The sequence below is a fragment of the Chiloscyllium plagiosum genome, unplaced genomic scaffold, assembly GCF_037043375.1.
Source record: "Chiloscyllium plagiosum isolate Xiang-an unplaced genomic scaffold, Cpla_swu_hap1 HiC_scaffold_8, whole genome shotgun sequence".
Taxonomy (NCBI): domain Eukaryota; kingdom Metazoa; phylum Chordata; class Chondrichthyes; order Orectolobiformes; family Hemiscylliidae; genus Chiloscyllium; species Chiloscyllium plagiosum.
The window spans coordinates 34,925,719-34,941,523 of NW_028270146.1; the positions used below are offsets into that span (position 1 = coordinate 34,925,719).

The window sequence follows — 15,805 nt, forward strand, 5'->3', positions numbered from 1 at the left end:
AATAATGGTACCACGTTAGCCAACCTCTAGTCTTCCAGCACCTCACCCGTGACTTTCGATGATACAACTATCTCAGCAAGGAGCTCAGCAATCACTTCACTAGCTTCTCACAGAATTCTAGGGTACATCTGATCAGGTCCTGGGGATTTATTTACTTTTATACGTTTCAAAAGATCCAGCACCTCCTCCTCTGTAATGTGGACATTTTTCAAGATGTAATCATGTATTTCCCTACATTTGAATCTTCCATTTCCTTCTCTACAGTAAACACTGATGCAAAATGTTTGTTTAGTATCTCCCCCATCTCTTGCGGCCCCATATATAGGTTGCCTTGCTGATCTTTGAGGGACCCTATTCTATCTCTAGTTACCCTTTTGTCCTTAATGTATTTATAAAATCCCTTTGGATTCTCCTTGACCCTATTTGCCAAAGCTATCCCCTCCAAAATGCCAGTTGCCAGAGTGCTTCTTCCTCAGTCAGCTAAGGAACTGTGGCAGTGAGGTGCTCACATGATTGTGTTCCCATATTTTCTAAACATAGCACTCACAATAAGGTGTCAGTGTCTGAGCTGGGAGGGGGTTCAGGAGGCAGCCTTGACAACGCTTCCTGAGTCCTGAAACTTCATCCGCAGAGATTGAGGAGGTAACTTCTGGTGGAGCATCTCTTTTCTCCTCTGGAGCTGTGAACATCCCGCTGGTATCTGGAAGACACCAGGAAGAGAAGTGATTGCAGCCAATGGTTCAAAGTGATGTGCAATGAATGGGGTTACTGTGAGAGTTGCAGTGAAATAAACAGTGGTAATTAATTGATTGGATATGATGCCATCCCCATAGGACTGGTCCCTGGGCATAAATAAGGTGAATTCCAGGTGTCTTTTCCCTAGGGTGGAGGATTTCAACACTATTTCTAAGATTTAAAAAAGATATAAGGGACAGCTTTTTTCTACACATAATGGTTCATATTAACTTGCAGAGAAAATGGTGAATGTGGGTATAGTTAGAATGTTTAATAGACATTTAGATAAGTACATGAATAAGAAAGTTTTGGAGGGATATGGGCCAAGTGCAGGCAGGTGAGACTAGTTTAGTTTGAGATTATGATCGATGTGGACTGGTTGGAGAGAAAGGTCTGTTTTTGTGCTGTATGACACTATGATTCTTCTCCTGCGAGAAACAAGATTCTTCTCATGGGGGGTGAGAAGCCTGATGTTGGGCCCCCTTCCACCTGCCTGGGCCCTTGTTGCCCCATTGTGGCCTTCTCCTACTGTAATGAGAGAAAGGGAGGGATTGAGTGAGATCAAAGTGGGTGGCGCAGCTGTTAGTTCAGGCGTGGTGGTCAAAAGCTGGTGAGCTGTCCCAGTCAAGTGAATAAGTGGTGGAGGGTTAGTGGTGCTGAAGACTCTGGAGAAGTGAAGGAAGATGTTATATACAGTACTAAGAGTGGCAGAACATGAGCCTTAGGTAGGACGTGGATGCAGTGGCTTGCACTGTTGTTGCTGGCTGTTCTTCTGGACCATGGAGACTACAATGATTGCAGTGTAAATCTTGGGCCAGAGTCAGGTGGTGTAAATTGGACAAAGGGACACCATAACAGTGGGATGTCTTGTTAATGAGATGCATTTGGCAAGATATGGCAAGAGATCTTGTTGGGTCTTGTGGAGAGAAAGCCTTAGTGAAGCCCAACAAAACTGACACAGGGTCAACAATAATAGATCAGCCCAACATTCACTCACATTGTTATAGTCAGACCTCTTGAATAAATTGTAATGTCATTAAACTTGGTATTAGTTTCCTTATATGCCATCAAACAATGAGGTTTGTTTTTATTGTGATGAAAGTATTCTTAGTTGGTAACATCCTGTTTACAGGAATTAGATTAGCTGTTTCCTGTTGAGGGTGTAACAATTGCTAGGATTATTTCCTTCCCAATGACTTTTCCATCTTTAGAGTCATGCAATGGGTTTAAATACTGACTTTGAAGACAGGGAAAGATTTGTTGTTAGTTTTCTGAATTTTAGTTAATATAACATCCATGCATGAAAGCGATAATATTTGCTATTCAACATAGTCCAGAAGGAATTCCTGAGCAGCAGAGATGCAGGTGATGCATTCTTTTTATAGAAACATAAGTTGCAGGAATTGACCATTCAGCCCATTGATGCCAATTCATCATTCAACATGATTTTTGGCGGATTATCTACCTCAGACTCATTCTCTCCATATCCTCTGATGACTTGGCTTTCATAGCCTATAACAATAGAGAATTCCACAGGTTCACCACTTTCTGAATGAAGAAATTTGTCCTCATGTCAATCAACCACATATCCTGAAACTATGATTCCTTGTTTTGGAGTTACTGGCCGGGGGGCATCATCCTTGCATCTAGCTTGTCTAGCTGTTTAATGACCATAATACAATTAATTCATACATATGTTTAGAATCATACAGATTCTTGTTAAGTCTGCACTTTAATCTGCATTTTAATCTACTAATTCCATTTTGAGAAATCATATGCAAACAACATTAATGTGTAAAGGAGGATTATGTAAAATGAAGCGAACTGCATTTGAATAACATTAGGGGGTGAGGGAAGACTCTTTTGACCTGGTTATGGCCTTATATCAAGGGATATTAGGGATGAACAATGATTGCTGGACTTGCCAGCAGTGATCATATCTGATGAAAAAATGGAAAATAGTATTTTGACTGGGAAAAAATGGGAAGTAGATCATGAATTGGAGATGCCGGTGTTGGGCTGTGGTGTACAAAGTTAAAAATCACACAACACCAGGTTATAGTCCAACAGGTTTATTTGGAAGCACTAGCTTTTGGAGTGCTGCTCCTTCATCAGATGGTTGTGGATCATAGTTGTGTGCATTTTACTGACAGAATGCTGTATTCCTTAGAACCGTTTGAATTGCTATATATTGAAATTGATGTTGTTTTCATTATAGAATAACATGAATCTCAATCTAAGCCACAAATCTTCTCAGAACTCATCATTATATAATAACATTTGTTAAGAAATTTACAAGTTTGACTGTATGGATCAGGAAAAAAACATGTTACAGTCTGCCTTTTTTTCCAATGTACCCTAAACTTCTGAACCTTTAGCAGATGAACTATAGAAAATAGAAATAGTAGACCATTCAGCCCCTCAAGCTTGTGCAAGTGGTAATTTGTCCATTGTTCAAATTCAGGCCTTCTGAATAATACTGTTGTTTCAATAGGCTGATGGTTATTAGTAATGGAGCCAGAAATCAGGGTTCAGTTCTAACACACCAGGTATTAAAATTGAATTGAATGTCAAATAGTCAGTGAGTCATTATCTGCCAGAATTGACCATTTAAATTGCCCGACCATCATCAAAATCCAATGAGTTTACTGATGATCTTTGGGGCAGAGGGTCTAATTGAACTAGAACGTTAGTGTCATTTCTCCTAATCACTGAGTATTTTAAACATTTTTGTCTTTATTCCATATTTTCAGCAGCTGCAGTATTTTCCTTTTGTATAAAAAAATTTATATAAAAAACTAGAACTTGCCTGTTTTTTTAAAACCTTGGTGATAAAACTATAGAATCACTTTAAACTACCATAATGTCTGATTACGTTTCTTCATTTTTCAAATTTATAGCATTTTATAAACAGTTTGTATTTTAATTTCTCTGTACAAGTTTCCTACAGAAATAAATATTATATTTTAAATTCAGCTTCTTTTGCATTAAAAAAAGTTAGAAGAAACCAGAATTCCTTACTATCTTGTTTCACTTTGCCAAGGAGGCAGATGACATAAATCATGATTAATTGCAATGTGCTTTACACAACAGAAAAGATGTTTTGGTCTCCAAAACATTTGAAACATATCAAAAAGGATACTAACGTTGCAGCTTTGGAGTTGAACATATGTGTTTATTTGACACGACAGACTGAGCTACTGAATGAGTCATTTTCTGTGCAGTCATGGGGTGAGATGACATAGTGAGCTGATAAGCACTTCTAGCATGTGGACATGCTTTCACTAGTTAATTCTGCAATTCAATCTTTTAGAGATAACTAGTTGTCTGAAATTCAACTGTCTGGGGTAAAGAGACACTTCATAGTCTAGCTTTCGAATTAGGGAACAGAAAATGGAGAATTCCATATTCTAAAAATTGACAACACATAAAGGGTCAGGTCAACCATTTATTTCAAGCAGTCATCTGGCCAAAGAAATATTGAGTAAAGGTGGGAGTGTTTGGAAACAATTCATCACATCAACATCATCTTTTAAAATAAGATTTGTGATATCTTAGTAAATTCCAATATTTTACTTATCCTAAATCTTTGTATAATGTTTAATTTAGATAGCTAATATATTATTTAACACAAATACAGTTTATGAGTTCAGTAACTTAACACTTAGTTGTAATTGACATCTGCTTGTGATTATGGTTTTGCAATTGTAGAAAACACTGAAGGTTTTGTCTCTGTGAGGCTTAATGTTTACAATATTCCATTTTGTTGTTTCTTCTCTTTCCATGTTCAGAGATGCCAATGGAAACTTTGTTCTCATCATCCATGGTAATCAAATCCAATGGTTTACTGCAAGTTGTTAACAACAAACATTTTAAATATTTTATTAACACTTAAATATTTAGTGCTGAGCTTACAACCCTGCAAAATACCAACAAATCACACACTCCAAAATGACCTTGGTAAATTATACAACTAAAATGATATTTAAAAATCATTGATGCCTTTTTCATGGTCCAAGTATTATATTGCATTGCTGAATCTTCTGTTTATGTCAATGAAATAATCAATGTTCTCGTTCCTTTTCCACTTCAGTCAGACCCTGCAACTACACATTGTTCAATCATATTTGTTTGGACTCAAATTTTTTTTCATCTCGCCATTCCACTGGTAATTTTGCTGTCTACTATCCAACTTCAGAGTTTTAATCTTGAACATATCCAAGAATTGTGCACAATTTGCCTTAGTCACTTGGAAAGTTTGAGGGTTTCAGTTGGTAGGATTGAGATACTACAAATTGTTCTTCATAATTCACCTCAATTTATTGGTTTGGTTAAGGGACAAACCAATAAATTATTTTTACTTTAAATGTAATGACAAGGGATCTTAGAAAAATACGTTTCATCACTGAAGATATGAATTTTTAAAACAAACCTTTGTTCAATTGTCTCTTTTGTGATTTTCCTGTCCACTTAAAAAAATTACTATGAGCATCTAATATTAGGAACTTTCTTCTTTAATCTCATAAGGAGGAATGTTAATTGACTTGAAAAGGAATACTACAAATTTACATTAGTCTTAATTCAACATTAATATTTCCTTAAAAGGTGCCTGAAAACTATTCTGAGCCCAGGCAACTTTTTCTCCCATCTGCATATATGTGCTTGTCTGTCTCTGTCCCCAAACGAGTTACCAAGAAAGATGAGTACCGCTATTAACGAACATGGAGCAGAGTGGGAAAGGGACCAAATGCATTAAGGATACGAAGGGTGTCAGTTTGTAGTGTTTGGATGACTACCATGAGACTAGACTGAATGACTAGCTCTCTAAAAATCACTTTTCATTAGTTCAGATAGGTCACTGCAACCGGAAACATCAACTATTTCTCTTCACATGTGCTGACTAGTTGAGTTTTTCAACCATTTTGTTTTTATTTCAGATGTTTGGCACCCACAATTATTTTCTTTCTGCTGGTATGAAAATGTTTAAGGAAGAAAAATACCTGTTTGAATTATGTGGGCATGAGAGAAAGACTGCTGGCATGAACATGGATATTTGTAGGTGAACATACCCCATGAAATGGTGAGAAGTTGGTTGGGTATGTGTCTTTGTGAATTGAAGGGGAGTGTGATAATTAAGTAATTGTTTTAGGAAGTGATTGGTCAGCTTGTAAAAAATTCAGGTGTCACTGTTTTGTCATCTTCTAGATTAAAACTCAATCACTGCGAAATGTAAAATTGTCTCTGTTTCAACTCAATAAAATTGGTGACAGCTATTCTCTGGTTCATTTTTCAACATATTGCCCTGACAAATCAGGGTCAACTTTCTTAGTGTAAAATTTAAACAAATACTGGCAGTTAACTGTTAACCAGCAGTAATGGGTTCATTCCTCATGGCAATGTACCAGTCAACTTGACAACCAGTCAGTGCTCTCATCACATGCAATGTCAATTTAGTTTTGGCCATGAATTTGTATTTTTGTAAAATGCCCTGATGAATGCAAGTCAAAAAGCTTCAACAAAAGGTGTCTTTTTTCAGCAATGCCTTAATTTAAATTAGGAGAAAGTGAAGACTGCAGATGCTGGAGATCAGAGTCAGATTCAAAAAGTGCAGTGCTGGAAAAGCATAGTCAGGCAGCATCCAAGGAGCAGGAGAGTCAACATTTTGAGCATAAGCTCTTCATCAAAACTTTCTTGATGAATCATTGTCTTTCCAATTAGAGACAACATGTTCCTTAGATGCTGTCTGACTAGCTGTGCTTTTCCAGCACCACACTTTTTAACCCTAATTTAAATTGTTCAATATTAATCAAAATACATAAACTCAAGCTGAAAAAATTTCAACATTTATCAGCAGAGATATTCTGCTGGAATGCTCCAGCAATTTTCTGCCCAATAAAGTTTTCCTTATACGTACCGATTCACATTCACCCATCTCATTTTTTTTGTAATGTTGATTAATAGAGCAAGATAGGAGTAGTGTCCATTAGGGACCAGAGCAGCAATCCGTGTGTGCAGCTGGAAGACATGGCTGAGGTTGTAAATGAAAACTTTCCATCTATACTCAATTGAAAAAGGACAATGTAAGTCTAGAATCAGGTGGGGGACTGTGATAGATTTGTACAAATTAGCATTGATAGGGAGTGTATTAGCCTATTTAACAGGTGGATAAATCCTCACACTCAGATGAGATGATTTGTGGCATGGTGGCTCAGTGGTTAGTACTGCTGCCTCACAGCACCAGAGTCCCAGGTTTGATTCCAGCCTCAGGTGACTGTCTGTGTGGAGTTTGCACATTCTCCCCATGTCTGTGTGGGTTTCCTCCCACAGTCCAAAGATGTGCAGGTCAGGTGAATTGGCTATGCTATATTGCCCATAGTGTTAGGTGCATTAGTTAGACGGAAATGGGTCTGGGTGGGTTACTCTTTGGAGGTTCAGTATGGACTTCTTGGGCCGAAGGGCCTGTTTCCACGCTGTATGGAATCTAAGATGAGCCAATGCTGGTGTAGAGGCCAGGGAGGAGATTGTTTGTTTGTTTGGGCTCTGACATTCATTTTCAAATCCTGTCTGGTCTCAGGAGGGGTGCTGGATGACCAATGTCAGAACAGCTAATATGGTACTATTATTCAAGAAGGGTGTTAGAAATGTGACAGACTGGTGAATCTAGTATCTGCAATAAGGAAACAATTGGAATATGTTCTGAGGTACAGAATTTATCCCTAATTGGAAAGGCAAGGATTAATCAAGAATTGTCAGTTATAGCTAGGGAAGGGGAGGTCATGTCTTACAAATTTGATTAATATTTTGAGGAGGTGACTAGGTGTGTAGACAAGGGCAGTGCAGTTGATGTAGTTGATGTGGACTTCAGTAAGGCTTGAAGTCTCACATGGCAAACTGGTTAAGAAGAGCCCATGGGATTCATGGCAATTTGTCAAATTGGATCCAAAATTTGCTCAGCGGCAGGAAGAGGGTGACAGTCAAAGGATGTTTTGCGACTGGAAGCTTGTGTTCAGTCTGGTACTACAGGATTCAGATTAGTACTGGGTCCCTTGCTGTTTGTTGCATCTAATGATCTATAATGTAATAAAGATGATCATGAGTCTGTAGATGATAGGAAAATTGGTGGTTGGTAAATAAAGTTGCCATAGTCCTACTGGAACATGTGGCTGCTCTGTCATTAGATAAAGATGGTGGTTTTAACCTCTGGCAAGGAGTGAGGCTGAGAAAGAGAATCCTTTATGGTAGCCTTTATGCCTCAGCTGGTGCAGCCATTGAACCCAAACTATTGACATTATTCTGATTTGGAGATGCCGGTGTTGCCCTGGGGTGTGCAAAGTTAAAAATCACAACACCAGGTTATAGTCCAACAGGTTTCATTGGAAGCACACTAGCTTTCGGAGCGTTGCTCCTTCATCAGGTGGTAGTGGAGGGCTCAATCTTAACACAGAATTTATAGCAAAAATTTACAGTGATGTAACTGAAATTATACATTGAAAAATTGATGGTTAAGTCTTTCATCTGTTTGAATACCATGATAGTTTCACTTCTTTCACTAGCGTGCTTCCAATTAAACCTGTTGGACTATAACCTGGTGTTGTGTGATTTTTGACATTATTCTGTGTTGCAAACCAGCTAATCATCCAGAGAGAGTTTGGGTGTCTTGGGACTCACTGCCTACAACAGTTGAAGAAGCAGAAACGCTCAACACATTTGAAATATTTAGATGAGCACCTCAAATGTCGTATTATATAAGGCTGTGCTCAAAATGCTGGGAAATGGGATAAGAGTAAATGAATGTTTGATGACCGGTGCAAACACAATAAAGCGAAGGGTCTCTTTTCGGAGCTGTATGACTCGAGATATCGGCCAGGACAATGCCCTTGCTATTCCTTGAATAGTGCCATGCTCCTTTTAATACTCAGCTGAGCGGACGGATGGAAATTCAGTTTCACATCTAATTCCGAAAGGACAGTGTGGCACTCCCTCAGTACAGACCATCAAACCCTGATTCACCTTTTCCCCGCACTCAAGTCCCTGGAAAGGGAACAGACTTTGCGAGTCAAGAGGCAGCAGACAGACACAGATGAAATCCTTTTGCACCATTTACTCAGTGACTTCCCTCACTCGAGTTGACAGGCTCTCAGCTTTGTTTTGCTTTCGGAAGCCGTCGGTCATTCCTTCCCCTTTTGTTGTTGATGTCGTTACTTCAGCCGCTGACTTTTGCAGCGGGGGCGGGGGAGAGTCAAAGGCTCTCCCTATCTCGCGCGCGCGCGCGGTAGGGGAGGCTGAAGGGGGGGGGAGGGGGCTGCGCGCGCCACCATACTCGCGCCAACGCGCCTGACGAGCAGGCGCACCCCCGAGAGTCGAGCGGGAAGGGCGGGCGCGAGCCCGTCGAGACTGCCGTCCCCTCCCCTCCCCCTTCCTCAGCAATATAACACACACCCCCCTCCTCCTCAAACCTCACTCTGAGCTCAGATACAGTGAGGAAAAAAAAAGGAGGAACGAAAATCCTGACGGAGCTCCTCAACTGAATCCGACCGGAGAAGTTTCTGGAAGCCGGGTGGATCGGACAGACCGGGCTCCCGTAGGGGCTGGGGCGGGGGGAGGAGGAGGAAGAAGAAGAGGGGGGCGAGCCGCCGACCGTTGAGATGGGGCTGATGGCGGGCTGTTGGCGGCGCCTGTTCCGCTATCTGAACCACCCCGACCAAGTGGCCCGTTTCCAGCAGCTGTGCGGCGTGCAGCCCGTCCCCACCGCGCCCCCGCCGCCTCAGGCTAACGGCGACTGCCGGCCTCCCGCCGGCAACCAAAGCGGCGCCACACACCGCCGCGGCGGCGGGGAGCAGCCGCCCTCCCCTCACCTGGACTGCGGCAAGAGGAACGGCGTCGCCTGCCCGCCCCGGGAGAGCAAAGTGAAGCAGCAGCAGCAGGAGGAGGAGGTGGTGGCGGGGGCGGCCGCCGATCCGGCCACCGGCAAGAAACAACCCAGGCGGAGGAACTCCCTGAACGAGGAGGCGGGGGGCACCGAGTTCATCATCCGCAACCGGCTGCTCTATTACCTGTTCAGCTTCGGCACGGAGCTGGGCAACGAGCTCTTCTACATCACCTTCTTCCCCTTCTGGCTGTGGAACATCGATCCATACGTGGGCCGCCGGCTGATCGTGATCTGGGTGTGGGTCATGTACCTGGGCCAATGCACCAAGGACATCATCCGCTGGCCCAGGCCCCGTTCCCCTCCCGTGGTCAAGGTGGAGGTCTTCTACGACTCTGAGTACGGGATGCCGTCCACACACGCCATGTCGGGCACTGCCATCCCCTTCTCGCTCTTCTTCCTCACCGTCGGCCGGTGGCAGGTAATGTGGACTTTTTTCCTCCCCTGTCCTGAAAAAGGACCATTAACTCTGCTTTCTCTTCGCAGATGCTGCCCTGTGGAACTGAGTTTCTCCAGAAGCTTGGGTTTTTTTTTGCTTGTTTTTTGGTTCCTTTCTTCAAAATTCAGTTTGTGGTCCAACTGTTGGGTTTTTTTAAAAAAAAGTTGTTTCTCGCTCTTCCGGGATCTGTTACGGCGGATCAGAGTTGAGGTTAGGGAGGGGGACGGTTATTCGATTTTTATTCTTCCTGTCCATTGTGTTGCAACTCCGTTTTTTTTATTAATTTTAATTGCATGGCAGCTGAGTGATTTTCACGTGTTCACTTATTCTATATTACCTGACTTGAGAGGGGCGGGGGGAGGTTTGGGCAGCTTTGCAATGTGTTTTAGGAAAGGCGAAAGAGTTCTCGGCTGACGTGAAGTGGGATTGTTTGGCATTTGAAACTTGCAAATGTTTGAATTGCAACAAAGAAACAAACGCACCTTTCGGCTAATGCTTGTGGATCACTTGCCTTCATGAGCTGTGGCAGTGAACGATGAAATTTTAGGTCAGCAAAGCTAACGAGAGCGTTTTTTTTTTCGAGCAGTTCACACGACTGTAAGCATTTACAAAATAAGTACATTTTGCTTTGACTTAAGCCGTTACACGCTCTAACTATGGCTATAAAATTAGAGCTAGTAAACATAAACTCTCCCTCTATTACAAAAAGAAAATATGTGGGGTGCATTTCAGTTCTAGAGAAGTTGTATTGGATTGTAAATGTTTAACTGTTTCTGCCTTCAGCGCTTAGTTTTAATTTATATCGTTGTCTGAATTCCCTTTTTTTTGCCCAAGGTCTCTTGCACATAATTACAAGTAACCGTATCATTCTTTATAGAACTTTTTGGGTTTCAATCAGTTTTTAAAAAAATCATCGTGCTGTAAAACTCTTTAAAGCAGAGTGTAGAAATAAATGTAATACAGTTCATGTCAGTTCTGATGAAGCATCCTCTAGGTTTGAAATGTTAAATTGCTTTCTCTGTTGGATGTTGCCTGACCTCCTGTGATCGTCAGCTTTTCTTTTTCAGTAGAAACAGATGTGTTGGATGTTATTTCAAGTTAGGTTATCTATTTTGTTAGTGTATATAGCTGCTCTTAAGTAAAATGAAGTAAGCAATATTCTTTCTACAGTGCCATAAAGACTGAGATTTTCCAGGGGTTTGTATCTTCACCTCTTTAATGAAACTTGGTACTGTAGTGTGTTTGACATAACTTTGGACAAATCTCAACTGCTGACTTTAGTTTTAGTTAAAAGTATAGATAGAGCTAAAATTTACATTGTAATTTTCATCCATGTTCTTGCTTGTAAATCAGAAGATCCTACTTCAGAACTCCATGGATAAGGAGACTAGAATCTGTAAAGCTGAGCACAGATGATTGCATGCTTGAGGGTACACACTGCACTGGGAGCTGCTTGCAAAACAGTGCAGCTTTTTGAGAGCAGCTCATCCGGTGTTCCCTGTGAGCATTGAAAGCAATTAAATGCATCCTATGATGTGGTACCTCTTTACAAAAAAATGGATTGTGGGTTCATTCAGTGACTTTACAAGTCATTTTCAAAAGACTAAGCATTCATTTGCAAGGTAGGCTTTGCATTGCTCGTGTTCACAGCACAACTGAAATTGGAAATTTGGAGTGCTTGAGACTGTGTTCCTGTATTTGATGTAGATGTAGAAGTAGACCACTGAATCCACTCCCAGCATTCAATAAGATTATAGCTGATCTGATCATCTAAATTCCACTTTCTTGCCTTTCCTCATACCCCTTTATTAAAAATCTGCCTATCACAGTCTTGAATTTACTTGAAGACTCAGCTGCAACAGCCCCCTATGATAAAGACTTCCACAGATTCACTACCCTCTGAGAAATGGAATTCTTTCTCATCTGTCTCAAAGGTGCAACCCCATATTGAGATTTATACCCTCCTCCTCCACTTTCCCACAAGGGGGAAAATTGCCTTTCCAATCTACCTTGTCAAGTCCCTTAAGAATCTCGTGAGTTTCAATAAGAGTACCTGGCATGCTTTTGAATTCCAATGAGTACAGGCCCAACATACTCCACCTCTTAGCATTAGACAGCCCCTCAATACCCTGTCAGCCTAGTGAACCACCTTTTGGTGTATCTGCCTTTTTAAGATAAAGGGCCCAAAACAATTCATTATATCCCAAGTGTGGTCTGACTAGGACCTTGTATAGTTTTAGCAGAACCTCTTAATTTTATTCTGTCCTATTTGCCCTCTCCATTACCCAATGAGTTTGGATGTTAGGTTTTGGTGATTCATGAATAAAAACGCACAAATCCCACTGTTCTGTTACTTTCTGCAGCATTTCTCCATTTAAATAATATTCAATTCCTAAAAACCTACAGACAAACCAACGGAACACACATGGGATCTTAGCAGAGGTAGTAATGCAGAGACTTGAACCAACAACTCTGTCAACCATCCAACCCAAACTTTGGGTCTGTTACATGGATGACACCTTTGTCACTACTAAATAAATTAGAGGAAACCTTCAACGCCATCAATAATACCCTTACTGGCATAAAATTCATTAAAGAGGAGGAAAACAACAAACTGCCATTCCTAGATGTCACAGTAAAGCAAACAGCCAGTGGGAACTTCAAACCAGTGTCTTCAGGAAAACAACACATACGGACCAAATATGGAATTACAGAAGCAATCACTCCAACATCCACAAACTAAACTGCATCAGAACATAATTTCAACGAGCCAACACACACTGCAGCACAGAGGTCCTATACCGAGCAGAGGAAAATTACCTATACAGTGTATTCAAAATGAATGGGTACCCAATGAACTCAGTTTGCCTTTTTTCAGCAACAAACCCAAACAAGCAAACAAAACACATCCAGAAACCCTAGCCAATCTCCCCTAAATCAAAGACCTCTCAGAAATGACTGCCAGACTACTCAGACCCCTTGGCATCATGGTAGCCCACCAACGCATGAAAACATCCTATACAGATAACAAGCAAAACTGATGTCATTTACAAAGTACCGTGCAAGGACTGTAACAAACACTACATTGGACAAATAGGCAGAAAACTAGCCACCAGGATATATGAACATCAACTAGCCATAAAGACATGATCCTTTCTCACTAGTAGCCTCACATATGGATGAGGAAGGACACCACTTCAACTGGGCCAACACATCCATCCTAGGCCCAGTGAATTTTATGCCAGTAAGGGTATTATTGATGGCGTTGAAGGGCACACGCACGAGAATTCCTAGAAACATAGAGTTCCAGTTGGAATGCCATCAACAAACACCTCGAGTTAGAACCCATCTACTACTCCCTGAAAAAGGAACAGGAAGTGACTTCACAGGAAATGACATCACCAACCCAAACATATAAACAGAAAGCAGGAATTTTCAGCATTGTTTCGCCTGAGGCCAACAGAAGATGTTACCTAGTAGGGTGACGCAATGTCTGGAAATGAACCTTCAAGCTGAGCAAACCTACATCAAATTCCTTTCCCTTCCACCAGCATTGGTCTGGAGATGCAGCAATCTTCCAAACTCCTCTTAATTTTAAAAAAGAAAGGGAATGATAAAAGTCCCAAGTATTCAAGCATAGGAGTATGAAATTTAGGATGTATCTAAACTTTTTTACTTTTTTTTTCTCACAAAAACCCTTTAAGGTTTCCACTTCATGCTTTCGATGTCCAAGTTAATTGACAAACTAATATTGAATTCCTGCATAAACACATTGATTTTTCACCCCTTGGGTTGGCACAGTGGCTCAATGGTTCGCACTGCTGCCTCACAGCACCAGGGACCCAGGTTCAACTCTCACCTCTGGCAACTGTCTGTGGAGTTTGCACATTCTCCCTGTGTCTGCGTGGATTTCCTCCGGGTGCTCTGGTTTCCTCCCACAGTCCAAAGATGTGCAGGTTAGCTGAATTGGCTAGGCTAAATTGCCTGTAGTGTTAGGTGTCGGGGAATGGGTCTGGGTGGGTTGCTCTTCAGATGGTCGGTGTGGACTTGTTGGGCTGAAGGGCCTATTGCCACACTGTAGGGAACCTAATCTTTTCTGGTCTTCGTTGCAATTTTTGTTTTGTTGTTTTAAAGCAACGCATTCTCACTTCACTCCTTCTGTGGGAGTCTTAGATAAAAAACATTTGGGTGAAAGATTTTGAGTATAACAAGATTACTACTTGGTGCTATTGCCATGGTGCCTACAGAAGGGAAGACAGCAGTTAGTGAAGCTAGTGCCAGGTAGGTGAATATATATGCATCGGAATTTGGTTCTCCAAATTCAAGTAGATTATTTTGAAACTTTATTTAAAGAAAAGGTTCTCTTGACTTTTTTTGTCATTGCATTGGCTGCAAAAGAAAGTGGAGCAGCAGTGACCATTCCTCTGGGTCTGCAGTATGACAGGAACTTGCTTTGTACATGTCAGCCTAAAGTTGGACTGATTCATGCTCCTTGTCAGTGATAGGAGGCTGTCTCTCAGGCCCACAATGCAGTCAACATCTCTGCTTGCCCATCAGCAATCTCTTCGCCCTACCCCATTGATATTATTCCAAGCCCTGATGTGGCCCAGCTACGTCTGCTGATTTGTGTACTACCTTGTAAAGTATATGAAGTAGCAGACTCTAAACTCGTGGCTGTGAATGTCAAATCAAATTACAGCATTCCTGTGGCTGATCAGACTGCAGTTTCTAACTGTCTAGCTGAAAGTGGAACATCAGGAGAGAAGGGTGTTGGGCAACAAAGCACCAATTCAAATGGTGACACCATCTGCAGTTTGCACAATATGCCAGAAAACCGCTTTAAGGTGAGCTGCTCGTTGAGGGAAATAAGATCTGTCTATCTAGGTCATGATCCAGTCTTGACAGCACTCTGAGGTAAAGGAGTCCACAGATTGATAATCCTGAGTGAAGAAATTCTTCCTCATCTGTATTAAATGACTATTTTGAATAGTTTGAGATTATGCCTTCTGCTTCTAATTCTTAAAGGATTTTTAAAATATATCTACCATTTCATATCCTTTGTTTCAATAAGGTGTTTTGTTCTTTGAGACTTTGAATATAAGCCAACTACTCTAACTCTCCTCCTAGACCTAGAATCAAACTCCAAATCATCTGTGGATTGCCTACAACTCCCAAAAGGTCAGCTGTTCTTCATCTGCATGTCTGAAAACCAAAAGGACCGGAAACTCCAAGTCTTTGAGAACAGACCCGTAGATATGCTGAGTTTGGGCCCTCTGGGAAGTTCACTGTTCAAGTCTGATAGGGCCACGCAAAAGGACCTACGGAGCTGTATATCAGCAAATGTCCTTTACCTCGACCAATTGGTCCCAAGATTTCTAGGTAAAGGATTCCTGATCAGTGTATAATTCCTTTGGTATAGGGGCCAAAGCAGTTCACTGTAGTCCGTCTATGATCTGATTAATGCCTTTATGCTTGTAGCAAGATTTCCGTACTTTTATACTCCATTCCCTTTGAAATAATGGTCATCAATCCATTTGCCTTATCTATTACTAGCTGAATTTGGACTCTGGCTTTCTGTGATTTCTTCACTTTAGTCCTCCAGATCTCTGTTCACATTTCAATAGTTTCCCCCCTCTCCAATCTAAGTCCTATCTGGTTCTTCTGTTCTTCCTGGTAAAAGTGCTGAACCTCGTGGGAGACTATGG

General features: G+C 41.3%; 2 protein-coding genes and 1 long non-coding RNA gene across 4 annotated transcripts in view; 2 read left to right on the plus strand and 1 right to left on the minus strand.

Moving 5' to 3' along the window:
• The window catches only part of atxn3 (ataxin 3), a 74,286-nt gene extending 68,286 nt beyond the window's left edge, over nt 1-6,000 (plus strand). Inside the window, exon 11 of the mRNA XM_087989697.1 lies at nt 5,673-6,000. Coding sequence (XP_087845823.1) covers nt 5,673-5,722 — 50 coding nt within the window. The 3' untranslated portion in view covers nt 5,723-6,000. The remainder of the gene's footprint in view (nt 1-5,672) is intronic.
• On the minus strand, nt 4,171-9,954 carry LOC122553451 (uncharacterized). Of its 2 annotated transcripts, none has more exons than XR_006312714.2 (2): nt 9,789-9,954; nt 4,171-4,582 (listed from the first exon to the last, which is right to left on the minus strand). It is a non-coding gene; the product is annotated as an uncharacterized LOC122553451 (long non-coding RNA). The 2 variants fall into 2 exon arrangements; XR_015757852.1 differs by lacking the exon at nt 9,789-9,954 and adding an exon at nt 8,746-9,000.
• Nucleotides 9,170-15,805, plus strand: part of sgpp1b (sphingosine-1-phosphate phosphatase 1b) — a 57,779-nt gene continuing 51,143 nt past the window's right edge. The window contains exon 1 of the mRNA XM_043697211.2: nt 9,170-10,082. Within this exon, the coding sequence (XP_043553146.2) occupies nt 9,381-10,082 (702 nt within the window). The 5' untranslated portion in view covers nt 9,170-9,380. The remainder of the gene's footprint in view (nt 10,083-15,805) is intronic.